We start from the raw sequence: 26,744 nt of genomic DNA, 5'->3' as shown, positions 1-26,744 counted from the left end.
AGGTCACGAAGAAAGACAGACAGAGAAATGGAAAGGGAGATAAACTTTCTGTTATCCTCATCTCTCTCCTCAAACACCCATATACTTCATTAAATTCCCTAGTAACCAAACTCATGAGATCATTCACAGAACAGACCTGAGCAGAGAACTCCTGCATCCTCTTTGTGTCTGCAGTTGTGCTGGCCCCAGCCCCCAGAAGGACACTCCCAGAGATCAGATTCGTTCCCAGAGCAGTTCACATCATCCAGCCAGATCTGCCCGGATCCTTGCCCATAATGAGCAGAGACAGTTGCATTGATGGCACATCCACATCCCAGTTGTTTGCAAACGACATTGGAGTCTGGTAGGTCCCAGGAATCATCACAGACTGTTCCCCAAGTACCATTGTAATAAATCTCCACTCTCCCGGTACAGCGACCTGGCCCATTCACCAGCCGGATCCGCCTGCTCCCTACAAGGATGAAACCCAGTGGGTAATATGTAATATAATGATAATTGAACAGCTTCCATGCAAACCAATGATGCTGCTCCAATGGCTGAAATATTGAAATGCTTTTAAAAGTCTGTCTTTAACATGAAAGATAAAGAGAAGAAGTCTGCAGAGTTAGAGAGTGATTAAGTCATGGTAAAGAGATCTTAAAAGTGCATAGGGAATAAGGCTTAATCCTGAATGCTTGACTTACCTTGGAGAAAGAACTAGCCGAGAGTTTGTGGATTTGCAGAATCAGTCATGCCTTCAAAACTCAAATCTTTTCAAACATGGATTTGAAAATAAGTTTAGAGGGCATTCAAGGAATTATTAGCTCACAAGTTTGCTTAAGTACTAATAATTATGTTTGTAAGTGCTGAAGAATTGGGAGGTACTAGAAGATTAGAGGAAAGCAAATATGGCACCAATTTATTTTAACAATTATGTAAGAAAGACAAGTGATCCTGATTACTACTGTCCTGTAATTTATATTCCTATCCTGAATCCAATGTAACCATAAGCCATTAGCAGCTGAAATTTACAAACAGGTCATGCTAAGTACCTTATACTGCTTTTTAATAGCTATCACATCAATGGATGAAAAGAATACAATAGACGTAATAACTCTTCATTTTAGTAAAGCATTTGATAAAGTTTCTCACAAAATCAAGCTTTCAGCATTCAGCATTCTGACTTAGATATGATTTTGGCTAGGATGTGATCAGCTACAGGGATGAACACAAAATATAATGATAAAATGGCAATATGTTATATATAGCAAAAGTCTCAGATTATACAAAACTGGGAGAGACTATGAACACTGAAAAGTGTGAAATCATAAATAAAAATATAAAACCCCATTATATACCATTAATTTCTAAATATAAATCCACACTAAAGTCAAAGGGGAATTGTGCTTACATCCTGACACTATATGGCAGGGGTGGCCAAACTGTGGCTCACAACCCACATGCGGCTCTTTTACCATTAAATTATGGCTCGCAAGCTCCCTCCATCCCCTCTTCTCTGCCTACCACATCCAGAGTGGTGCGGGGGGCGGGGGAGCTCGGGACCTCTGCCTTGCAGTGTGGTGGTGGGGTAGGAGTTTCTGTCCAACAGGGAGGAGGGTCTCAGGACTTCAGTCCTACGGGGTGCACCTGCTGAGGCTCGGGGCTTCAGCAGGAGTGGGACTGAAGCCCCGAGCCCTGGCTCCTGGCAGGTGTGCTCCGGCTCTCGAACTTCTGAAGACCATCGTATGTGGCTTGGCGGGCCAGTAAGTTTGGCCAGCCCTGCAATATGGCCCTTGGGTAAGGAAATCAAAATTAGATTCAGATCAGGAAAATGGAATTGAATATGTCTGGTAAAAAATAATATGAAGCACATATAATCATTGGGATCAGCTGAGAAGGAGCAAAAGTTAAAGAGACCTAGTGGCAAGAAAGGTAAATAGAATAGATATGAGACTGCAATCATGGGCAACAAGTATCAAAGACGGGGGAAGCTATGCCTCCCCAAACAGCCTAGCATGGTTCTGCCCACGATCCGCCCTCAGGCCAGGCCCTCTGCTGTGGTACACAGTGCTCTGCCCTATCTGGCCCAGGCTGGCTGGCCTGCCTCCCGCAGAGACTCAGAGTGGCTGGGGCTGGGGCTGTGCTACCCAGTGCACTGGGGCTGGGGGTGCTGCAGCCACACAGCCTGACACTCTGGGGCTGGCTGCCCGGTGCACAGGGCTGGAGGTGTCCCAGCTGCCTGAAGCACTGGGGCTGGAGCCTCGCCCCCCGGCCCCTTGTGCTAGGGCTGGGGGCCACGGTGGGATGCTTTGGGCTCCTGTGGGGGCAGAGGAAGAAGAAGAGGAGGGGCAAGGCCTTAGGCACAAGGGGCGGGGCCTTGGGCACAAGGGGAGAGGCTGGGGGCTAGCCTCCCCCAAAGGCCGGGTCACCGGCCACCCATTCGTGCAATGTGATAAAACTACAAGAAACTAAGCTGTCGACTCTAGGCTGGATGCATAGATGCATCATATCGGAGAGCCGGGAGAGGAGGGTGGTTCCCAGTATGGTTCTCAGAAGAACTAGTTGAATTTTTCAGACAGAAACATTTTCCATCCAAAATTGCAACAATTGTGTTGATTTTTTCAAAGTTTTAGATCAAAGTATCAAAACATATTGTTTCAATAACGCTGAAATGTTTAATTTCTGCTTTATCATTTCTACTTTTATGTTATATTATGTCATATTACAATTATAATAAACATAAAAGTCAAGGCAATGGGGTCAAAACAAAATGTTGTTTCAATTTTTCTGAAACAAAATTTTGGAATTTTTGCTTGTGTGAAATTTCAAATTTTAATTTTAATTTGGGGGGAAAAATCAAAATTTTCCCAGTTTCCTGTGGAATGGGAATTCTGGATTCTGACCCACTCAAGTTCTGAGGAGCACCCCTGCCTGATCCTACTCCCTTGACACCTTGAGGGAAAAATATGAAACATTCTAATGTGTCTTTAGAAATCTGTTTAATCTATTTTGGGAGAGCAAATACCATTTGCATTAACCATAAATGTAAGTTATTGTGTGGTGTCATTACAGGGCAGAGTTAAGGTTGTCTATTTCCAGGGATCTACTACCACTGAGGACAGGGCTCTCATCACTGGGCTATGAGACATCCTGATGTGGGTCTCTCTCTCATTGATATTGTTCCACTTTAATTAAATACATATAATTGGGCAGAGAAAGAATTATTCTATTCTAGAGTGCTCATCCTAGAGGCAGGAGATCTCTGTTCAAATCCCTCCTCCTTATCAGAGAAAGAGGGGACTTCTCACATCCTAGGTGAGTGTGTTAACCACTGGGATAAAAGTGGCACTCCTTCTTTCTGTTTCCTTCCTCCCCCCACTCCTTTTTCCTGTTCTACATGGAGTTAGATGTCCTCTGAGCATGTCTACCAGATCGGACCTGCACATGAGTTAGGCACAGAAATGCCTCTCTTCCCCCAGGTCCTGGAGCACACTCTGAGACTGGTGCCTCCCGGCAGCTCAGACTTACATGCACACTGGAATAAAAGACTTGTGACATGGCTGCAGCTGGCCTGGGTCAGCTGACTCAGGCTCCTGGGGCTCAGGCTGCAGGGCTAAAAATTCCTGTGTAGACCTTTGGGCTTGGCTTGGGGCCCAGGCTCTGGTATCCTCACAGCACCTGACCTGGGCCAGTCGCAGGTGTTTAATTGCTGGGTAGACATACACTTAGGTGCCTGTCTCTGTGAGAGGGGCAGAGTTTAGGTCACACCCCTCTCACTAGCATCTCCCATTGATTAATTTACAAGGCTCCCTGCCTAGTGAGCTGGCTTTTGTGAGTCACATTCTATCTCTTCCCACTCATTGTATAGGGTGCCTAACTCAGGTGTTAGAGTAGCAGCCGTGTTAGTCTGTATTGGCAAAAAGAAAAGGAGTACTTGTGGCACCTTAGAGACTAACAAATTTATTAGAGCATAAGCTTTCATGAGCTACAGCTCACTTCATCGGATGCATTTAAAGCTTATGCTCTAATAAATTTGTTAGTCTCTAAGGTGCCACAAGTACTCCTTTTCTTTTAACTCAGGTGTTGTAGATCACGTCATTCCTGTGATTTTCTAAGCTCTTAAAAGATAAGTTTTGCAATGCCTACTTCCTTTGTAGTTCTGGCTTTAGTGATCTTTTTTTAAGCTCTCACAGCTCTATTGTTTGCAACAGGTCTTGGCTATTCAGCACAGGGAATCTCCTGTGGCTACAGCACTGCCTTTAATTTGTCCCATGAAACTCTATTCAGATTTGGCTAAGATATACAGTGTTCAAAATTGCCATTTCCCTTCTCTCATTTGAGTTCTTCAGGAAAATGTTGGCAGCCCATCAAAATCACTGACCCTTCACTTACACTATCTTCAAAGCAACAGCAAAGCATTCACTGTACTGTGACCAGCTTGGAGTTACCAGAGCAGCTGTAGAGGGGGAAGAGAGCAGGACTGGGTTCCTGTCCACTCCTCTGTAAATCCCCAAACCCAGCACTTGGCTTCAGTGGCCCATTTACCACCATACCCAACACTCTGGAGGCAGAACATGGGGCTAGAACCCCAAGAACCTGGCCTGGAGTAAAAGAGACACAGAGTGGATTTCCCCCAGCCAACATGCTGTCACAGCACATGCTCCAACAGAAAATCCTGCAATCTGGGGTAATACATGGAGTGGAAGTTCCCCCATTTTGAAGGTGAGGGAGAGAGAGCCAGACCAGGCTGGATTTCCCCACAACCAACATGCAAACCCAGCAACCCATTCCCTTCTTGGATACAGCCTTCTCCTGCTGCTAGCTGATAGTGTTAGTTCTGCAGGTTAAATAGTAGCAGCAATCTGGGCTCTAGTGCCAAAGGTATAAAGTAGGGGTCAAACCCCACTGAGGAGTCACAGGGGGAGATGAGTGCTAGGGGTGCATATTATAGAATTGGTTTTACCTCTCTCTTTTTTATAGGAAATTTCACATAAAACTACATTAAAAGAACGTTATTTGGATTGCAGATTCAAGCTGTCAAAAGTTAGGAAATAAATTTACGTTTGCTAGTGCAACCTTACCATGGGCTCTTTCTGCGTGTGCATTATGATACCGACTTGGGAGTATTTGATCATAGACTATTTTTTTCACAGGCCCCATTCAGTGCACAGGCTGGATTGTGCGGAACTGCTGAATTGCTGCTGGCGCTTAATCGCTAATGTAGTTATGCTGTTGTTTCTGCATATAACACACATACTTTTACTGGAGACAGTCCATAATGCGAATCTCAAATCCATATCTGTTTGAGATCTCAGCACAAGGTGGGTGGAGGCAGGCCCTGGGGTGGGTCATGTTCCTATTGGACAAGGACAGGCTGTTTGTAAAATGTTTACAGTAAATCACCTGAGCAAACAACACCGGCATCCTCAGTAATTCTTGCCTGGGCTGTCTCAAATGTGGAGATGTTGCAGAGAGTCAGGCGAGTCTCATTTCCTGCACACTGGACACTTCTCAGCCCCACAGGGCCTGTTCCTCTCCCAGACTTAGGAGGATTAAAAGCTTTCTCAGTAACTCCGCACTGGAGCTCCCTGCACACCACGCTGGCATCGTTCATGTCCCATTGATCATCCAGCACTCTGCCCCACACACCATGGAGGGAAATCTCGACTCTCCCATCGCATCGGCTCTCTCCATTCAACAGTCTGAGCGATTCCGAATGACCTGGGCCCAGGAGAGATGGGAAATAGACTGTGCACATTAGGAACAATACAAACTCTATAGTAGTTCAGTGAATAAAATATTCAAGTTATTGCATTGATACAGGCATCTGCATGTGTCACAAGGAGGTGGTGATCGTGTGTGGCAGTGGTGTGCGTGACACAGAGATCCCTTGGCAAAGGCTCCCCAGTCCTTTGAAATTCTGTCCTCAGACCTGACAAACTCACTACACCGAACACACATCTTGTAGGGAATTTATCCATAAGGGGTAACAGGTAAGTGTCTACTGAAAGCTCATAACTTATCATGACTCAGAACCATTATGAGATGTATGTGCAGGTAACATTTAAGTAATCATGGAAGTATATTGAATGGAGCCTTTACGGACTTGCAGTAAAAGTTAGTCACCAGGGATAACAGGTCTCAGTGATGGCCCATTCAAGCAGGAGGGAGCTGTCACCCCTCCCTGTTTAGCCGGTGAGGTAATGTGAGGCTCAGTTGCTCCATTCCCAGACTATCAATGGAAACCCTCAGAGACAACTGCAAACAATCAAAACCAAAACAGAGGTAAAAAAGGTAAAAAAGGAACAATACAACAGCAGGGAATCACCCTGCCTATGAATATAGACAAAAGACTGGTTCAGTATTCTGGATCCTGTCACTGAGGAGACATTTTTTGGAGCAGAGGTGTGTTTGTACAAGTTTGGATCCTGATTCCTGTGAAGCCAGACAGCACTGCAACAGACTTAAATTTCTGGGAAACCTATTTTTTAGATAGGAAAGGTAACAGTTGATAAGTGACTTAGGTCATGTTTTATGGTTTTGTTTTATATTGTAACCATTTGTTTTCACCACTCTCTCTTGTTTCTAGTGAACTTTCTTTCTTAAATAAATTTTATCCTGTTTTATTACAAGTGCTTACAAGTGCTGTGTATTATACAGGAGTTTACATTAAAACTAGTAAACTGGGGCACACTGCACTTTTGGAGAATCTGGGTCTTCTGTGAGTAGCCAGTGTCAGGGGCTGGATATCACAGGGGAATGATTCAAAGGGACTTGGAGACTAGAATGCACCTTGTGTTAACCTGCAAGGCGAAAACATGGCTGACATAGCCCAGAGGAGAGTATCTGAGTGACTAACAGGCTGATGATGTTAGGGATCTAATACCCAGCCACGATGGGCAAGGCTACCTCTTGCGAGAGATAAGAGACCACTAGGTGCCCTGGGTCCCTCAAGAACAATCACAGTTTGATCAAAGTGTTCCCACGGTGCACAACACTACAGCTATTCTCTTCTGGAGACTATGGGGAGAAAAGTACAACTTAGAACAGCCCTGAATCTGTTCTTAGTTACAACAGGGTCTGGGCAAGGCCCTACATGGCACCAGAATAAAGAATGTAAATGTGGCTTAAAGCTGCCTTCCCTGCCACCCAAGTGCAGGAATGGAGTGACTGAGAATCAGGTCTATGGTCTCAATGAGAGGTAAATACCTTGAAGACGGAGAATGGCACCTGCGTAGGCAAATGAGTTTTGTGACTGATCTAAGGGAGTTTGGCCAAGGGACATTAATGGCTTGTGGTATTAAGGAAACAATCCAATGTGCTCTGGAGAACAGTGACCAGTGAGTCTTTGTGCCAAAATCTCTAGAAAGAACAGAAAAGAGAGAAAGAGAGAGAGAGAGACCCTGTTTACAATGGGGAAACTCTAGTACGTGGTCCCACATAGTTTGTTTTGTTTGTTTGTCTTGATTTTAACACAAAGAAATTAACTAATAGATCCAAAATATGGTGCGATGGCAGTCACTGCATACTTATGGTTTGGACTGAGTTTCTTTTATAATTTTGGCCACCCTCCTAACTTATCCTAATAAAGGAGTATTGGCCTCTATGTTGCCCATTGAAATCTGTGGTAAAGGTCCATTTTCACTGTCTAATTTAAAGTAAACCAGTTGAGGGTGCACCTTAAAGTACAAAGGGGTTCACCAGTCTAAAAATCAGGTAATGTTTCATTGCATTGTTTCTTGACAGAACAAGAAGCAATGGTCACAAGTTGCAGTGGGGGAGGTCTAGGTTGATATTAGGAAACACTATTTCACTAGGAGGGTGGTGAAGCATTGGAATTGATTACCTAGGGAGGTGGTGGAAACTCAATCCTTAGAGGTTTTTAAGGCCCGGCTTGACAAAGCCCTGGCTGGGATGATTTAGTTGGTTTTGGTCCTGCTTTGAGCAGGGGATTGGACTAGATGATTCACTCTGCATCATGAAGAAGAGCAGAATTAAGGCTGGGGGGGGCTGAACTGAGGGGTGGCAACTCAGAGGGAACAGAACCGATGGGTGGCTGGGTAGGGACAGAACTATTTGCTGGGCAGGGGACAGGCAGATGTGGGAGTGAGCACTCCTGCAGTCAGGGCCGAAATCATCTTACCCAGTACAGTGGGGCAGCCACTAGGGGCACTCTCGGTACCAGTCTGATGAATTTGAGCTCTGTCCTAGCAGCTCCTTTCTGTTGGAGTCAAATGCTCCTATTCTTCTTGTTCAGTCTTAGCATCTTCCATGATAAAATGGTCTGGGAGGCAACATTGCTGAAGTGTGGAATACAGGGATTTCTCCAGGTAGTAACTATTATTTTACTGCATAATCCTTGATTCTAGATCATTCTTCCTCTCCCTGTGCTCTGGAGGGCAGTATCGGACACTGAGGGGCAGGTGTCATTAATCCAGCATTTCTGCTGCACTTACCTGAGCAAATCACACTGGCATCATTGTCATGTGGGCATGGAGATGCCCCCAGGGCAGTCACAGGGCAATGGCCCAAATGTGGTTCAGTCCCTTTACAGTGAAATGTGTCTCTCCAGACAAAGCCTGTTCCTTTCCCAAAATACCCTCCTCCTGGAGCTGATACAGCGAACCCACAGTTGAGCTGACGACAGAGAACATTGGCATCTGATAGATCCCAGTGTGAGTCACAGACAGTTCCCCAGGCACCAAGAACCTGGATCTCCACCCTCCCTGAGCACACTGTGCTGCCATTCACCAGCTGGAATCCTGAGTGCCCTGGGGAGAAGGGAGAAGAGGTTTAGAGAGGGAGCCTTGGAGCAATTTTATATCAAATTGATAAGTACGGGAAGTCAGGGGTTACTGATCCCTTTCTTATTGTTTGGGTTTTAGCGGAAACACTGATGATGGCACCCCATTATCCCAGCTCCCTACAGAGTGAGATTGTTTTATTGCTGCACCCTAATCTAGAATACACAACACTGGGATTTTAAAGACATCATTCTGAATTCTTACTTGAGCATATGGCGCTGGCATCATTTGCGTGTGAGCATTTCTGATTCACATGTGATATCCTGGGACAGTTCGCAAGGTGTGACTCATTCCCCACGCACTGCAACTCTTCAGTCCAGATCAGCCCCTGTCCTTCTCCAAAGTGAGCTCCTCCTGGGGTAGATAAAGCTCTTCCACACTCTAACTCATTACAGATAACATGGGCAGCTTTGAGATCAAAATGTGCATCACAGAGTGTAGCCCATGTTTCACCATGTCTTATTTCCACACGTCCTGAGCAGGGATTATCTCCTCCCACCAGCCGAGGCTGTGAGTAGCCTAGAGAGTCAATCAATCCATCAATGAATGTTACACTTACACTCCATACTCGTCAGTACACCTTTCAGTAAATAGACATGTTTTTCAAACTTTTTCATAACAATGTTTAGAAATCATGGATTATACCTATGAGTACATTAAATATAATAATTAGTAATTATATAATAGTAATTAAATATCTGTTCTTGAAATATGGACCTCTGTGTCACTATTTAGAAATGAACACTACTGTCAGTGTTTTTTAACTAATTGTGAAGGATGTGAGAGAGGCCTGTATTATTTTATGAAGCTTTGCTTGTTTGCTTGTTGTGTTGTCTGCTACAGGATTACTAAAAGTACTCCAAGAAGAGGTGTGTTCTTAATTCAGTTTAGCTAACTTGGGTTAAATAGCAGTGAGGACACACCAGTTCAGCTTTTAACTCAGGGCAGGTCTATACTACAAACACTGCATCAGCAACTGCACCAATGCAGTTGTAGTGCTTTGATGAAGACACTCTAAACCAAAGGGAGAGAGCTCTCCTGTCAGCTTAGTTATGCCAGCTCCACAAGAGGTGGTAGCTATATCAGCAGGAGAAGCTCTCCCACCAACATAACACTGTCTACACGGAGGGTTAAGGTTGGTACAACTAGGTCTCTCAGGTGTGTGGATTTTTCACACCTATGAGCAATGTAGTTATACCCATAGTGTAGACCTGGCATCAGATTAGCAGTTCAAATCAAGCCCAGGGCAGCCTGAGGTTGAATTTGAGCTGCTAACCTGAGTTAAAAGGCAAGTTACCATGTTTTCACTGATATTTTAATTAGAGTTAACTAATGGGGGTTAGCAAAAAGAAAAGCAGTACTTGTGGCACCTTAGAGACTAACAAATTTATTAGAGCATAAGCTTTCGTGAGCTACAGCTCACTTCATGCGAAAGCTTATGCTCTAATAAATTTGTTAGTCTCTAAGGTGCCACAAGTACTGCTTTTCTTTTTGCGAATACAGACTAACACGGCTGCTACTCTGAAACCTGTCATAATGGGGGTTAGCTAACTCATATTAAGAATACACTTTTTTGCAGTCTATGCATTCCCTGAGGGTTAAATCAGACCTGGATGGTTTGTTTCCACAAGAAACAAGACAATATTTTAGATAACTCATTCACTGATATTCAGAAGAAAATACAGGTGACAACACCTTTGATGTTTTAACACTGTCCATGCTGTGATCAGCTGCTTGGCTAGTGAAGTCGGGGGAGATCCAGGTGGGAAACTGGAATAAAATGCTTTGAAATGGATAAAAAGAATGTCCCTGAAGAGCAGGCAGAGGAAGTGGTCAATTTATTGCTCAAGGGGAGCAAACTGACACAGAGACAGGCCCTGGAGGATGGGTCTTAACTTTTAAGCAGCTGGACCTGCCTAAGCTTTAAGGAAGATGCTAAGCTTTAGGTAAGATAGAAGCATATTTGTTGTGTAAAAACTTCTTCTGCCTTATTCCTGCTGCTGCGATTAAATAATACTGATACCGAGGCAGTGGCAGTGCATAACCAGCTGGCTCTGTCCCTGATGTAAGGACACTCTGCATTGGAGATATTCCCTGGGGGAGGTTGCACTTGTCCTGTGGCCCCGTGCTCCAGGTTAGCTCTGCCATTAACCTGCTGTCTGACCTCAGACTAGTCATTTCACCTTTCTGGGCCTCAGCTTTTTCCTCTAGTCTTTGTCTGCCTTTTCCATTCAGACTGTGAGGCAGAGACTGACTATTACTTTGCATTTGTACAGTGCCAAGTACACTGGGCTCTGATCTCATCTGGGGCCTCAAGAAGCTGTACAAGTAACTAATAATAACTGTCCGATGAAGTGAGCTGTAGCTCATGAAAGCTTATGCTCAAATAAATTTGTTAGTCTCTAAGGTGCCATAAGTACTCCTTTTCTTTTTGCAAATAACAACTGTGGAGCTGCTACCAACACCTTCATAATTATGCTTTGGCTGTCAATTTGCCATCTTTCACCATGAGCTACAGCCTAAACTCCTGATTTTGATCTTACTCAGTCCTTACTGAAAACAAAGGCAAATTTGTATTAAAACCAAAAGAAATTTTGCCAAAGACTGAGAAGAAAAAATGTGTAAGGACCTCAGGATTTGGCAATATGAATGGGTGGAAGCCTAACATCAGGGGAGGCAAACTTTAATTGAAAGAATAGGCAAGATTTTAGGAGTCAGAGAAGAACACTCCTCTCCCCAAGTGTGAATTGAGGTTGCAAATGTATTTATTTATTATTATTATTATTTTATTAGGTTATGGTAGTATGTACGGTGTGCTAGATGCTTTTCAGACATTCTAGAAGGGAAGGTTCCTGCTACAGGGAGTACATGGTCCAAGGACAGAGAGACAGGTACAGAAAGTTTAGTTTTATACAAAGAAAGTTTTATACAAATTAAATAGATTTACTGGAGACAGCATGGCATGTGAGCTAATTAGTGTTGCCCACTCTCCCCACTGTACTGGGTAAAATGATTTTGGCCCTGGCTACTGGAGCTCTCACCCCCACATCTGCCTGTCCCCTGCCCAGCAAATAGTTCTGTCCCTACCCAGCCCCCCATCAGTTCTGTTCCCTCCCAGGTGCCAGCCCTCAGTTCAGCCCCCCGCCTCAACTCTGCCCCTCCAGGGAGCTCCGCCCCCTCCCAGTGCTGTGGGAGGGGCAGCGACATATTAACGCCTAGGTCGGCAAGGCCTAGGCCTAGGGTGGCAAATTTGCAGGGGCGGCAAATTTATAATAGCAGCCAGAGGCTGCTTCCCCTGGTGCCGGTTTGCGCCCTCTGCCCCCGGCCCCGCCTCAACTCCACCCCTTCCCCGCCCCTATTGGTCCCCTTCCTCAAATCCCCACCCCAGCCCCACCTCCTCTCCTTCGCGAACCTGTTTCGTGCACATGCACTGGCATGGAGCGGGGAGAAGCAGGACCTGGCAGTGCACTCAGGGGAGGAGGCAGAGGTGGAGCGGAGGCGAGCTGGGGCGGGGGTGGCAATTATTTCTGGGCCTAGGGGCGGCAAAATCATTAATCCACCACTTGGGGGGGGGGCTGTTGCTCACAGGAAGGGAGGGAAACGGGTTGCTGAGCTGGAAACTGGTCCTGAGCTGATGGCTCTTTGCTCCCCCACCCTCCAATGAAAATGGCTTCAGGTTGCTGAAGGGAAAGGGGGAGGAAGAGAGCTCTGCCGGAAACAGTTATGATTGGTTGTTTTACCCCAGGAGGCGGGCAAGTAAGGCAGCCTGCCAATCAGAGGACTCAGGATGGAGCTTCTTGCCTCATCGCAGGACTGGGCCCCAGACCAGCCACAGTTGTGTCACTTGTGGAAAAAATTGCAAGAGTGGGCATCTCTGGGCTATAAGAGGGACTAAATGTGAAGAGGGCAGGGCCTTGTAGATGAGATCCCAGAGGCTATAGTGTATGCAGAGGGACATGTAGTGAAAGGCACAGAGATTTTAGAAAATAGAACAAGGGGGTTCTTCTGCTTTGCCTTCGGGTTTCTGAGCCGTTAGGGGTCACTTGTTCAAACTTTTCAGCCCACCCACAAAGGCTAGAAACTTCCTTTTGAAAGTATGACACAAAACAAAATGGCAAGAGTTGGTACCACTGCAGCTGTGAGGAAAGAATGATATTTTTGGTCCCACCTCTCGCCTACAGCTCTAGCAGGTGCAGAGGTCATGTTTCAGAATCCAAGCCTGTCCTACCAGAGCTGCTGGAGCCTTAATCCTCTCTTCCATCCATCTCACTTGTTTCCCTTTCTGGGATCCACACCAGCTCATCTTTGCCCATGTCTGGCTTTAGAGCATGAGCTGTACAAAGGGTCCAGCCAGGACAGGAGAGCACTGAGCTGCCAGCCTCCTGCTCACCTGGCTGCACCACTAGCAGCTCCTCCTTCCTTAGATTTTATTTATTTTCCCTCACGTGTTCCACAGAGTCCTGCAGGCTTTTATTTGTGTGTAACCCCCACTTACGGTTGCCAGCCCTTGGAGTTCAGGATTCAGCCTCTAGAGGGCATTATTCTAAAGGACTACAGCTATAATGGCTACTAGAGCCTCCTGACCCCATTTCTAGCCTGCTTGGAGTTAGGGGTGGGGACAGAAGGAACTAAAAACCTTGTCCAAGGCCAAAAGGGAGGCTTCTGCATGGGGGATCTAGATGAGCAGTCCACTGAACCTATGACAAGCCAGAACTGCACAGCTCTCAGTGACAAGACAGACTGATTTTACACAGACAGTTTTAGTTTGGAAGCTGGAAGAGAGACAGCACCACTCAGAGATTCATGCTCTTAGACTCTAGCTGCATGGACCAGGCAGCACCAGCATCTGGAGAGAGAGATCCTATCTGGGACTGGCTACCGATAGCCAACTGAGACCTTAGGAGGATTCCAGACCAGGGAATAGCAAGCCTGGTTGGATCCAGGACGTGATCCTGCCCCATTCGGAGATGGTGAAAAGCTAAGGGGACTTTTGTTTAAGCTGGCCAATGCTGCAATGGTGAACACACAATACCAGGATACACAAACTCAGCGATACTGTCTGCCTTGGTAAGGTGCCCGGCAGACAGCTGGGGTTTGGAAGAACTTATGAGTGTCAAATTCTGGAGAATAGGCTTACTTATTACTAGAGATGACCAGCAATTTTGCCACTCAAGTTACTGGTTTTATGGTAAGTATGAATGAGGATGGGTGAGTATGAATGTTGTGCTGGGAGTTTTGTACTGATTTGTGCGGGTGGTGAATGAGGGGTGTGGGGTAAGGTGAGGAGCTGTGTGTGTGTTTGATGTTATTGTGTGTTCTGTGAGTGGTTGTGTTGATTTGTGTGTGGGTTGTGTTGTGCTGGAAAAGCTATGTTGATTTGTTTGGGCGTGTCAGTTGCCTTGGGGAGTTTGTGGTGAGTTGTATGGGTGGCAAATCAAACTTTGAAGAACAGTGGCATTTGGGCCAAGGACCCCATGATCTGTGCTGTCCCTCTTGAATCACTGACTCATTACAACCAATTAAATTATTGCATGAAAATTAGCTGTAGAGTAGGGGTGGTGAATGGTTGAGTTAACTCTAATATCACAATGGTCTAGGACTCTTGGCATGGCATAGATGGGTACGTTTCCATTATATTATATATAGATTAGTTAACCTTAACCTTTTCCTTCCCTTGAGCCTAGTTTCCTGTTCACAGTATAGTTACCACCACTGCTATGCTGTTATTTTTTATGTGTCCTTCCTTTGCTGGAGTTTGTTTTGTTTACTTGATTGTCTCCTGTGAACAGGCAAATAAAAAAATAAAATAAAACTAGAACCTATCAGCGGGAACAAACTAGTTGTAATCAAAACCAGCATGAAATAACTCCCTAAAAAACTTAATAAAAAGACAAAATAAAAAAAGAATTTAAAAAAAGAAATTAAAAAATAAGCACTCATCAAACAACAATTGATTAGAACATAATCATTCAAAAATCACTGGTCCCAATGAAAAAAATCATTATATAAACAGGGTGCCTTGCCATGAAACTTTGGGTTCGTCCTGCCAAGACTTCCCTAGAGCATCATGTCGCGACTGACAGAACCCAACTCCTACCTACCTGGCCACTAGATTGCGCCAGACTCTGGATTGGTAACTATAATATTGACTGGCGGGACAGTATGTGTGTGTGTGATTGAACGCATATGCTAATTGTTGTATCTTCAATAAATGTGGCATATTGCCTTTTCTCCTGAAAAAGATCTTGTGTGCTTCTTATAAGCATAACAATAGTAAGTGCCTGGGAGAGAAAAGGCCATACCCCAGGAGAGAGGGCACCTGTGTTAGTACAACATCAGGTGCCAATGCCTTTGTCTGTCACACTGTGTACTCAGAGAATATGGCTATGTCCAGTGGAGGGTATATGTGCACAGGAGACCCTTCCCATACTAGATGAGATTATGCAATTTTACTCAGCCCTTGCACAACCACAACAGGAATTTGGTGAATTCTGATCACTCCATTTTATGATAGATACTGATAAATCAGAGAATGCTATAAGGAATGAGACTATGCAGACACACTGTGGACTGGGGGGAAGGAAACTGTGGCCAAATGCACCCCTGTAATCATACCCTACACACTATTGTAGTAATCTTTGTATAAAATATGCCTTCTGAGGTATAATTTGGAAACTAATAACTCACTGGGCAATAATATCATGGGGAAATGTGTGTAGCATCATTATGTGTGAAGTTATGAAATTCCCCTGTATGATATTAAAGGGACATGTTCAAATTCTTATGGTCTGATTAGGCAGAACTGGTCAAGTAGGTCTTAAACAAAGGGATGTGCAGTTACCTCAATTTACATATACTCTGTAAACAGAGTCCTTAGACAGCAGGGCAAAAAATAAAGGAGACAAAGAAAATCTGCATCTCAGAACACACAGGTGAAAAAAACAACATGAAGCATCTTTCCTCACTAGATTCCATGTCTCCTTCTGCTCAGCTGAACAGAATTTTATGAGGGGGACTGAACTATATAAGTGAAGGGCAAACACCCCTGGGTATCTCTCTTCCTATCCATCTCCCTCTTTGTACCTAAGAAGAAAAACAAACAACCGTTGGACTTTGGGGGAGGGGTCCTGACCTGAAAAGTTTGGTCTGTAATGCTATCAAAAGGATGTGGTGAGGACTTGACTTTGAATCCAGTATAGTTTGTTACATTAGGCACTGCAAAGAGTTTTTTAAATTATTTCTTGTAATCATTTCTAGCCTTTATGCCTCATTACCTGTACTCACTTAAAATACATCTCTTTGTAGTTAATGAACTTGTTTATTCTTTAATTAAATCTACTCCAGTGTGTTTAAGTTAAATTGTCTGGGTAACTCCATTGAAGGTGGCAAGTTGTTGTGTACTGATCCTGAAAAGAGACAATGGACCTAATATCTCTGGACTGTCCAAGAAAGGGCTTGACAGTATAGAACATACATTTGGGGGGAAAATCCAGGATTGGGAGTGTGTTGGAGTCACCTTGCAGAAATACCGAGGCTGGTAAAAGCCAGAGTGTAACCCAAGTGAGGCTGGCAGTCTGCAGTTACACACACATGGTCAGGTTGTGACCTGCACGCTAGCAGGCTGTTTGTGAGCAGCCCAGATGGGAGCTACTGCAGCAAGGCATTGTAAGATCCCTCACTGGTCTGGATTGCACCCTGAATGTCCCAGAAACTAATGAAAATGTGAGTGTAAAAAGATCAGGGAGGAAGAAAGGAGACAAGGAAGGAAAAGGAGGAAGACAAAGAGCAATGGCCAAGAGCTAAAAATTAAGGGCCTGATTCCCCACTTCCATTCAGCTTGTGTCATCTATACCAGTATTCCATGACTACAGTATGAATGTATAATGCCAGGACCAGTCTGACAGAGTGATTTCCAGTTTGGCAGCATTTTACATTCATGCACAACATACCCAAAAGTGAAGAATCAGGCTCTAAATTTCATTCTGGTGGTTGGGAATAATTTTCTAAAAGCCTGAGTGATCATGCAGTTGAATAAACACTGTGGGAGATAACAGATCTACCATTAGATGCATGACATGAGGTTAGACAAGACTAGTGGGAAATGCCTTGCATGATGCTGTAATTGGATCTGGCTACTCTCTGCCACTAAAAGTTCCTATTGTCTGATACTTTCTAAGCTCTCAAATGGCTGCATAGAGAAAAGTATGGGTCTGTTTCCTTTGAAAACATTATTACTCAACAGGATTTTATGGGCTTTCCAGATAGGCACTCCAATGCCGTGGTGATAGGCACAGTTTAAATATGTACATAGAATAGCTTATTAAATACCAATACTTTCCCTAGTTTGGATATACAAAATAAATTTGAAATCCATAAAAGGAAAATGGAAAATGTGGTATTGAGACAACTGCAGTGAGGTTAATAAAGGGGACTCTAAAGATATCTGGGTTGGGAATTACATAGGGATTTGCTCACTATAATGTGAGAGTAATAATTTCAGGATTTGATCATATTTACCCACTTCTACTTTAGTTTGTGGGAATGGAACAAACTCTGTATTCAATCCCTTTTCTAACATGGCAAGTAGAAGGATGCCTGATTTCTTACCTGAGCAGGTCACTCCAGCATGGAAAGGATGAGAGCATGTTGACTTTACATTCAAGGTTACAAAGCTGCAGTCCCAGATTGTTGACTCACTTCCATGACAAACATCTCCTACTACCAAGTATGGTGTTGAATCTTCTCCAAAGTGGGCAGCACTATGGACACTAACTGCAGAACCACATCCCAAGTGTCTGCAAACTACTGCAGCATGTTTCATAGGTGAGACAGTAGAACACAGACTGGCGCTCAGTTCACCAATCTTAATCATTGCTCTCCCAGCACATGAGTTTCTTCCGTTGACCAACTTCAGATCAGTAGCTCCACCTTCAAGTAGAATCAGGACAGAGTTATTGGAGAGAGCACTGAGCCACATCCCCATTATTATTACTAATGGAGCTAGTCAAATAGTATTTGAAGCATATAATACTGTAACTCCTCGCTTAACGTTGTAGTTATGTTCCTGAAAAATGCTACTTTAAGCGAAACGATGAGTGCAGCGGAGGACAACGAAAATTATTTGGGGACTGGGGGACATGAATTATGAGGAGAGGCTGAGGGAATTGGGGTTATTTTGTTTGCAGAAGAGAAGAGTGAAGGGGATTTGATTAGAGAGAGTATTGGTTAAAAGATCATTATATATACAGATATGAATAAAGTTCTTAGGTCAGTTTCATAATAGAGATGGTGAACTTTAGAGCTGAAAGGAATTCGTTTAGTTGAAACAGAATTAGTTTAGTTGAAACAGAATTAGTTTAAAGAAAAGGAGTACTTGTGGCACATTAGAGACTAAAAATTAATTTGAGCATAAGCTTTCGTGAACTACAGTTCATTTCATCCGATGCATGCAGTGGAAAACACTGGTGCCACAAGTACTCCTTTTCTTTTTGTGGAATCAGACTAACACGGCTGCTACTCTGAAACCTGTCAAAATTAGTTTAATATGTTATAGGCCAAGGTCCAATATCAGGGTGATCCAAGACTGGAGACCTCAGTCTTGTGACTCAAACTTCCCCTGAAGAAGCTTAAAGAGATCTGAGATAACAGTATCAGGGCTCTGGAGTTCTTTTTATAATTCTCTGGCAGTCTCTTGACAGTGTGCAGTCCTCCGGTGAACAATAGGCGATCATTGTGGCTTTGAAGTAAGACCTTCTATTTCCTAAGCACCACCAGTAATTAGCTGCATGGGTTAGAATAAGGCAACTGTCCATCTCCCCCCAGTTACAGGTAGCTTACTACAAACTTCAAAGAGAAATAAAGACAAAGATATTGTTACATTCACAGTTCATCTAAATGTTAACATTTCCTTTTGATCTCTGAATTAACAGAACATAGTGACAGACAGGAACCATTTGGTTACATTGTTAACCTCTAACAAGATACAGGTAAACATTTTCTAATTCTCTATCAATACAAGTCTACATTTAAAAACTCAAGTTTATCTAATATGGAATGGCCCTAATTACCATTTACATACTTTTTAATATGTCTCTAAAGGTTGAATTTGGGTTATGTAGCCTGCTTTTGGACTCAGTGTCACAGGTTGATACAAGTAACTGTAAATGTAAGATACTTAGACTTTTGTAAGGTGTTTGATTTAGTATTATACATCATTCTGATTAAAAATAAGCACTATACAATACAGTAACTCCTCGCTTAACGTTGTAGTTATGTTCCTGAAAAATGCTACTTTAAGCGAAACGATGTTAAGCGAATCCAATTTCCCCATAAGAATTCATGTAAATGGGGGGGGGCTAGGTTCCAGCAAAATTTTTTTTGCCAGACAAAAGACATTATATACATATACAGTATAAGTTTTAAATAATTTTAAACAAACTATTTAATATTGTACTCACCAATGATGATTGTGCAGCTTGGTTGAGGCGGGGCATAGTGGGGTAGAGCACGGGGTCTTGGCGTGGGGTCTGATATTTCTGCCAGGGAGTGGGGTCGGGGACTTGCCCACTCCCCAGCTGGAATGCCAGGTGGGCGGAGTGGAATAAGCCCCCACGCCCCAACCCTGCTCCCCAGCTTGAACGCCAGGTGGGCGGAACGGGGCAAGCCCCCACATCCCGACTCTGCTCCCCGGCAGGAGTGCTGAGCGGACGGGTGGAGTGGGGTGAGCCAAACAACCTTAGAACAGAATTTTGTGTGACTTTAAACAAGTATGTTCTCTAGTAGATCAGCAACCTAATAACGAAACAATGCTAACCAGGACAACTTTAAGTGAGGAGTTACTGTAATAATAAAGCACATTAAATGGATTATGATCTCCAAAGTGGCTATTAATGAGGAATCATGATTGAATGGTGTGTTTGTAGTGGGCTTCTGCACTCATACTGTGCTGATCAGCAATGATCTGGAAGTAGTTATATAAATCACTGCTGATAATATTTGGAGATGACACAATGATTGGCAGAGTGGTAAATAATGGGTAGTAAGTAGGAGTAGGGAGTTGATTTTACCTTTGTATATGGCAGTTCTGGTGTTCACATATTTTAAAGGATGTTGAAAAACTGGAGAGGGTACAGAGAAGAGCCACTATAATGATTTGGGGGCAGAAGAAAATGCCTTATAATGAGACACTTAAAGAGATCCACCTGTTTAGCTTGCCAGAAAGAAGTTTGAGAGGTGACTTGATTAGTCTTGTCACAGGGATGCCTCTATACTGGGCTGCAATACTTGGTCTCATTTTGGTTGGTGGGTTTAGTGTGTGGGTGCTGGCAGCCTGTGATATACAGGATATACAGGTTAAGCCCCTGGCAGGCCGTAAGACCCTTTGTTTACCTGAGTATCCACAGGTATGACCATTCGCATCTGTCAGTGGCCGTGGTTCGCCATTCATGGCCAATGGGAGTTGCGGGAAAAGGCGTGAACTGGGTCACCGCTTCATGCAGCTCCCATTGGCCGGGAAGTGAACCTCGGCCACTGGGAGCTGCAAGCAGCCATACCTGTGGACGCTCAGGTAAACAAAGCGTCTTACAGCCCACCAGGGGCTTACTTGGAACAAGCCACGAACCAAGTTTGGGAACCCCTGGACTAGATGAACAGGTGGTTCCCTCTGGTTCTAAACTCTATGACTCAGATGGCGGGTTTGGCTTTCATACGACAAAAGTCACAGGTGCTTTCTCTGAGGGAAAATTTGTTATCACTTATTTGCCCTACCCTGGGCTAGGAAAGAATATGCAGAAAAATATTCCAAACACAAAACCCAAAGTCAAAATTCAGGTTTCCCAAGATCACATGTTTCAGCCTGCAGTCCTCTGAGATGTAGCCCCTGAATCTGAAGCTTAACTGATCCAGCATTCAGATTCTGGAGGCCAACAACTTCCAGCATTTGAATTGCCCCCATGCAGACTCAGGAGAGCTGTTTTTATCTGGCCCTTCTTTTATCCTGATAGGCTCAGACTCTGCTTTCCTCAACAAGCCCCACCTAATCATTCAGGATTAAACCAGTGTAATTAGCCCGTCTTTTCTGGACAATTGTTAAGGCAACCCAACTGATTCCCACATGTCAGCACTCCCTAGTGCTCATTTGATTTCCAAAAGAAAGTGAGAAAGGAATTTGAACAGAAAAATGTTGCAGTCGAGCAAAGGGAAGAAAGAAAAAAAGACAACATGATCTTTCTTACTCTATTTGTATCACATTCACTAGTTTAACCATCCTACATGCAATGTGAGTTTTATAAACTAATGAAACTTCCCCTAATAATGCATACACCCTGTAAAGCACCAGACCACTTTGTCACATACCCCTCCCTCCCTAGGGGGAATTACTGTTTCTATTTGCATCTCTCCATAGACTTTATGTTTTATCTCAAACTAATATAATTGTAGGGCTAAATACCATCTAGTAATGCACATTCTTATCCCTCATTGTGTTTAACTAGGTTAGTGGAAGGTGGTTAGTTAATGATGTACTGGTAGATCCAAATGAATAGTATTTTAGCATTTACATGCCAGAACTTATTGATAGATGGCTCAAATCCACATGTTGTTCAGCTGTTACTCTACTGCCCCTATGGATAATCTTCTGCACTAATATACCTTTCTTTCATAGAATCATAGAATATTAGGGTTGGAAGAGTCCTCAGGAGGTCATCTAATCCAATCCCCTGCTCAAAGCAGGACCAACACCAACTAAATCATCCCAGCCAGGGCTTTGTCAAGCCTGACCTTAAAAACCTCTAAGGAAGGAGATTCTACCACCTCCCATTCCAGTGCTTCAGCACCCTCCTAGTGAAATATTTCAGAGTAGCAGCCGTGTTAGTCTGTATTCGCAAAAAGAAAAGGAGTACTTGTGGCACCTTAGAGACTAACAAATTTATTTGAGCATAAGCTTTCGTGAGCTACAGCTCACTTCATTGGATGAATACATCCGATGAAGTGAGCTTAGCTCACGAAAGTTTATGCTCAAATAAATTTGTTAATGTCTAAGGTGCCACAATTACTCCTTTTCTTTTTTTCTAGTGAAATAGTGTTTCCTAATATCCAACCTAGACCTCCCCCACTGCAACTTGAGACCAATGCTTCTTGTTCTGCCACCACTGTGAACAGTCTAGCTCCATCCTCTTTGGAATCCTGTCACGTTATTCACTTGAACTGGGACCATATAGAACATGGTTGCAACCAAGGTCCTGTAGTGGCAGCAAATCTTGTATAAAGGGGGTCAAATAAGGTGTCTCAGACAAGTTTATGGTTTGCTGGTTATGATTATGCTGTCTATATGTGTGCATCATTTTTGTTAAAATTTGTTAAAGTTATGAATATTGGCTCTATACTGTCTATATTTCAAACTTATGCTATGCTTCTGGGTGACACCCCAGACAAGTTAGTGTCAGCTCTGCCAAGCCTACTTGATGGCCCATTAAGGGCCATCAGCTATACAATTAACCCATTGAGGGAAGGCAGACATGCCTTGTGACTCAGCAAGGTATGCAGGGACATGCCTATGGACAGAACTCTGAGGTTTTTCCATGCCATGTGATAGACAGCTTGTCTTTGGAACAGAGAAAGAAAGACCACATGGCAAGAGAGTATAAAAAGCTGCTGCAGCTCCTCCATCTTGTCTTCAATCCTGCTTCATACCTCTGGAGGAACTTTGCTACACTGAAGCTTTCAACCAAGGACTGAAAGACTCATCCCAGCTGTGGATGTACTCCAGAGACTTGATTTGAACCTGCAGTTTATTCTATCACTGCTGCAAGCCTGAACCAAGAACTTCGCCATTATTGTATGTAATTGATTCCATTTAACCAATTCTAGCTCTCATCTATATCTTTTTCCTTTTATGAATAAACCTTTAGATTTTAGATTCTAAAGGATTGGCGACAGTGTGATTTGTGAGTAAGATCTCATTTGTATATTGACTTGGGTCTGGGGCTTGGTCCTTTGGGATCGAGACACCTTTTTTCTTTTACTGCGGTATTGGTTTTCATAACCATTTGTCCCCATAACGAGTGGCACTGGTGGTGGTACTGGGAAACTGGAGTGTCTAAGGGAATTGCTTGTGTGACTTGTGGTTATCCAGTGGGGTAAAACCAAAGTCCTCTCTGTCTGGCTGGTTTGGTTGGCCTTGGTGTGCATAGAAACCCCGGCCTTGGGCTGTAACTGCCCTGCTTTAAGCAATTTGTCCTGAATTGGCACTCTCAGTTGGGTCCCGCCAGAACCAGCATCTTTACAAACCCCCCTTCAGGTAGTTGAAGGCTGCTATCAAATCCCCCGCACTCTTCTCTTCTGCAGACTAAATAAGCCCAGTTCCCTCAGCCTCTCCTAGTAAGTCATGTGCCCCATCCCCCTAATCATTTTCATTGCCCTCCCCTGGACTCCCTCCAATTTGTCCACATCCCTTCTGTAGTGGGATGTGGACAAATTGGAGAGACTCCAGTGGAGGGCAACGAAAATGACTTTCTGGCATATGCCTCCTCTGATACATTATTACCTAATTCCGGGGGCATGGTCAATGCTAAATTCCTTGTTTTCCTTTCAATCCAGGGTCTTAGTATATTTATATGAAAGTTTTTTCTCTTTTCTTCAGATAATTCGATTTCACAATATGTCACTCCTACCTGCCTTGATACTACAAACAGACTGCCATTTAGCTAGCAGCTTATCTTTCATAGTGGTGGGTAACAATAACAGAACTTTACATCCCACCCTAAGCTGCCATTCCTGAACTTGTTTATTATATCATCTTGTTTGTGCCTGCTCTTCTAGATTTTCTTCAGCTATGTGGGAGTCCTCTGCACATCGTCCTTCAGGTTTATAATGTAATCAATAATATTGGAAAAGTCAGTGGTTCATCCCTGCAAACTTTCTTTGATCACGTCAATGGATCACTAGGCTGTCAGCTATACAACTCGAATGGAGAGAATTACATTGAAGCCTGTGTGGCTTTTTAATAAGCAAATGAATGATAAAGTCCCACTGTCTGGGTACGGACTGTGCATAGATTTTTAATGTTCATTTCAGGGATTGATTCATCCTTTCCACTAGCCCACCCACCAGTGGATTAGGGATCATTTGGATAAGGGCTAGTTCAGATGGCTTTAATTCCTAAGAGATGGTAAACGGGATGCTTGGAAATTAGTTCCCTGATCCGTCAGGAACATTCTATGGATGTCCACCTTACTAAAAAGTATCATCACTTCCTCTGCAAATCTCATGGCAGTAGCACTGTAAAGGGACTGCCTCTGGATATTGAGTCATACAGTCACAAATAATTAAAATGTATTGATTCATTTGGTAACTCTGTTCTAATGGAGTCATTGCAATCCTTTCAAACTGTGTACCTACAATAAGAATTGAAATCAACTGTCTGATTTTTATTGTTTCTGGTCCACTATCTGACATTCTGGGAAGGATTAATACCATTCAGCTCCTTCTTAATAAATATTCAGCCAGAAAAATCTTTGCAAAATTTTGGCCAATATCTTGTACCTCCCTGTAAGGCCTGCTAAAGGAACTTGATGAGCTACCTTTGACTGCCAGCCAAAAATGTTGGGGACTACCAGCTGTTTCACCCATTTTCTGGTTTTAGGATTGCACATATCCTATATAAAATATTATTCAGTACAGTAGAGGACCTTAGTTTGACCAAGACTTTTATAGAAAGTCTGATGATACTGTCTTCTTTTTATATTTAGCGATATCCATAGTTTCTTTCACATTGTCTGTACGGATGCCAGTGGCCCCTAGCCACTTAGCATGTGTACACTGTAACGTAAGCCCAGGGTTAGTGGAATTGGAGTCAGCAAACCTTGGGTATGAGAAGCCAGGTCTTGAGCATCTACATTGATTACTGACCCCTGGCTGAGAATATCTGAACCTGGGGCCCAACCTGGAGCTCCAGCATCTGTATTGCAGCATGCAGTCCTGAATCAAACTAACAATATCCTAGATTTCCTAGCGCCCTTCTAAAATGTGGCTGTTCTAGCCCTTTATGTGTGATGCATGTGACATTCTGCACCCCAAAGCACCATATATTTACCATGGCGATGTAATTATGATACGTTTTGTACAAAGTATGCCTTGTGAGGTATCATTCTAAAAGTCTTGATCTGCTAAACATTAATATCTCAGTGGATTGTATGTGCTATCATCATATGTGAAGTTATGAAATCTTGCTAGTGTGAGTTACTAAAGTGTGATGTGTGACTGGAAACACCCAAAACCAGCCTTTCAGGTATGACAATAGAGTAGCCAGACAGTGTTAATTGCTGTCATCAGCACCCATCAAGGGAAGAATCTACTAGCTCAGGAACTCTGTATAAGGAAGCCTCCTCGGAAGGAGCACAGAGACCATGGAGAATGTTTGGCCAATGGGGGTGGACCCCCACATCACATACACAGACTTTCCAGCAATCTGGAAGAAACTATAAAAGATGGGTAGTGACATCATCACTTGTCTTCATTTCCCCACAACTCAACACCTGGAAGAACTTCTGGAAGAAAAAGGACTTTGAACAGAGGAAGGAAACCCAGACTGCAAAGCAGATGCAGCCTGTGCCTCAAGAATCTGTAATCCTGCTGATTCAAATTCTATCTAATTTGTTTAAATCTTAGATTGGATTTTATTTGATTTCCTAGGTAACTTGCTTTGATCTGTTTGTTATCACTTATAATCACTTAAAATCTATCTTTCTGTAGTTAATAAACCTGTTTTATGTTTTATCTTAACCAGTGTGTTTTTGGAAGTGTTAGGGAATCTTAGCTCTGTTAACAAAGGCTTGTGTATATCTTCCCCACATTGAGGGAGGAGCAGATTAATTAATGAGCTTGCACCATACAGATCCCTGTGCAGTGAAAGACAGTATAATTCTGGATTTATACTCCAGTAGGGGTGCAAAGCTGGGGAGCTGTGAAATTGACTAGTGCCTCCATTGTTAATCATGAGTGGCTTAAGTAAAGCACCCAGGTGACTCAGTTGGGTGTGTGGTGCCACCTGCTGTCATGTTGGGTGATAACAGGGCCTGGAGGGGCTGGCTGTGGGTCACCAGCAGAGCAATGTGGGAGGCCAACCCAGCTGAATGATTTGGGGGCACAGTGGTTCCAACAGCTTCCAGGCTTCACTCCGGGGGTACACCCCGTCACAATGCACTGTGAGATAACTTGACTGTCCATCCCTGTGCATCACAGGTAGTTTGAGCAGCCCACCAACACATCCTGCTGAGCCAGTACTCTCAGCCAGGAAGTGCAGCTACTGCAGCTGGAGCTGGATGCACCCACGCAACAGAAATTAGGGATGCCCTGTGCTCTCACACCATGGATTTGCATGGGCCAATGGAAGAGGGAGAACAGTAGCTTTATGAATGTGCTTGTGTAATGCTTTCTGTACCTTAGGTAACAGGGAGGAGGACTGATTCCCATGAATTGTACCTTATGAATAAGATGACCACTTAGGAAACTGGAATTGTGCATGAGAGGAGGTGAACTGTGAATGTAGATGTCTGTACTGAGAAATAAATAGTGTTTCTATACAACTTCACAGTTGTCCCTTATGTATTTATTTTTATTATTTGAAATACACATTATATGATGTGATGCAGTCTGGTAGTATGATTTCTTTATAAAATAAAAATCTTTGTTTTTGAACATTTATTAGAAAAGCACAGTATTAAATTATTGCCAGGCGGGCCAGCTGCCATTAGCACACCAAACCAGGAACAGCAAAACCAAACCAGGGACAAGGTGCATGAACAAGGGCAAAAAGTGAAACAATTTCCAAGACAGAAAACTCTTTACTCTGGCAAGTCCCCCGATCCCTGTTTTCTTCTCCCTTCCTTAGATGTTTCCTGCACACTGGGTGCTTGGACAGTGGGGAGAAGGCATCCACTGGGAGGGATTCAGTTTGGCGGACTG

General features: G+C 43.7%; 1 protein-coding gene across 1 annotated transcript in view; it reads right to left on the bottom strand.

Annotated features, from left to right (window-relative positions):
- Window positions 1–26,744, bottom strand: part of LOC119849671 (antigen WC1.1-like) — a 63,913-nt gene that overhangs the window by 22,291 nt on the left and 14,878 nt on the right. The window contains exons 2-6 of the mRNA XM_043513390.1: window positions 17,391–17,711; window positions 8,988–9,302; window positions 8,436–8,750; window positions 5,383–5,700; window positions 137–451 (exon numbers count right to left, since the gene is read on the bottom strand). Coding sequence (XP_043369325.1) covers window positions 137–451; window positions 5,383–5,700; window positions 8,436–8,750; window positions 8,988–9,302; window positions 17,391–17,711 — 1,584 coding nt within the window. The remainder of the gene's footprint in view (window positions 1–136; window positions 452–5,382; window positions 5,701–8,435; window positions 8,751–8,987; window positions 9,303–17,390; window positions 17,712–26,744) is intronic.

Source organism: Dermochelys coriacea, chromosome 1 (genome assembly GCF_009764565.3).
Source record: "Dermochelys coriacea isolate rDerCor1 chromosome 1, rDerCor1.pri.v4, whole genome shotgun sequence".
Taxonomy (NCBI): Eukaryota; Metazoa; Chordata; order Testudines; family Dermochelyidae; genus Dermochelys; species Dermochelys coriacea.
Note: the sequence above shows the minus strand (reverse complement) of the source record. Positions and strands in the feature narration are given on the sequence as shown.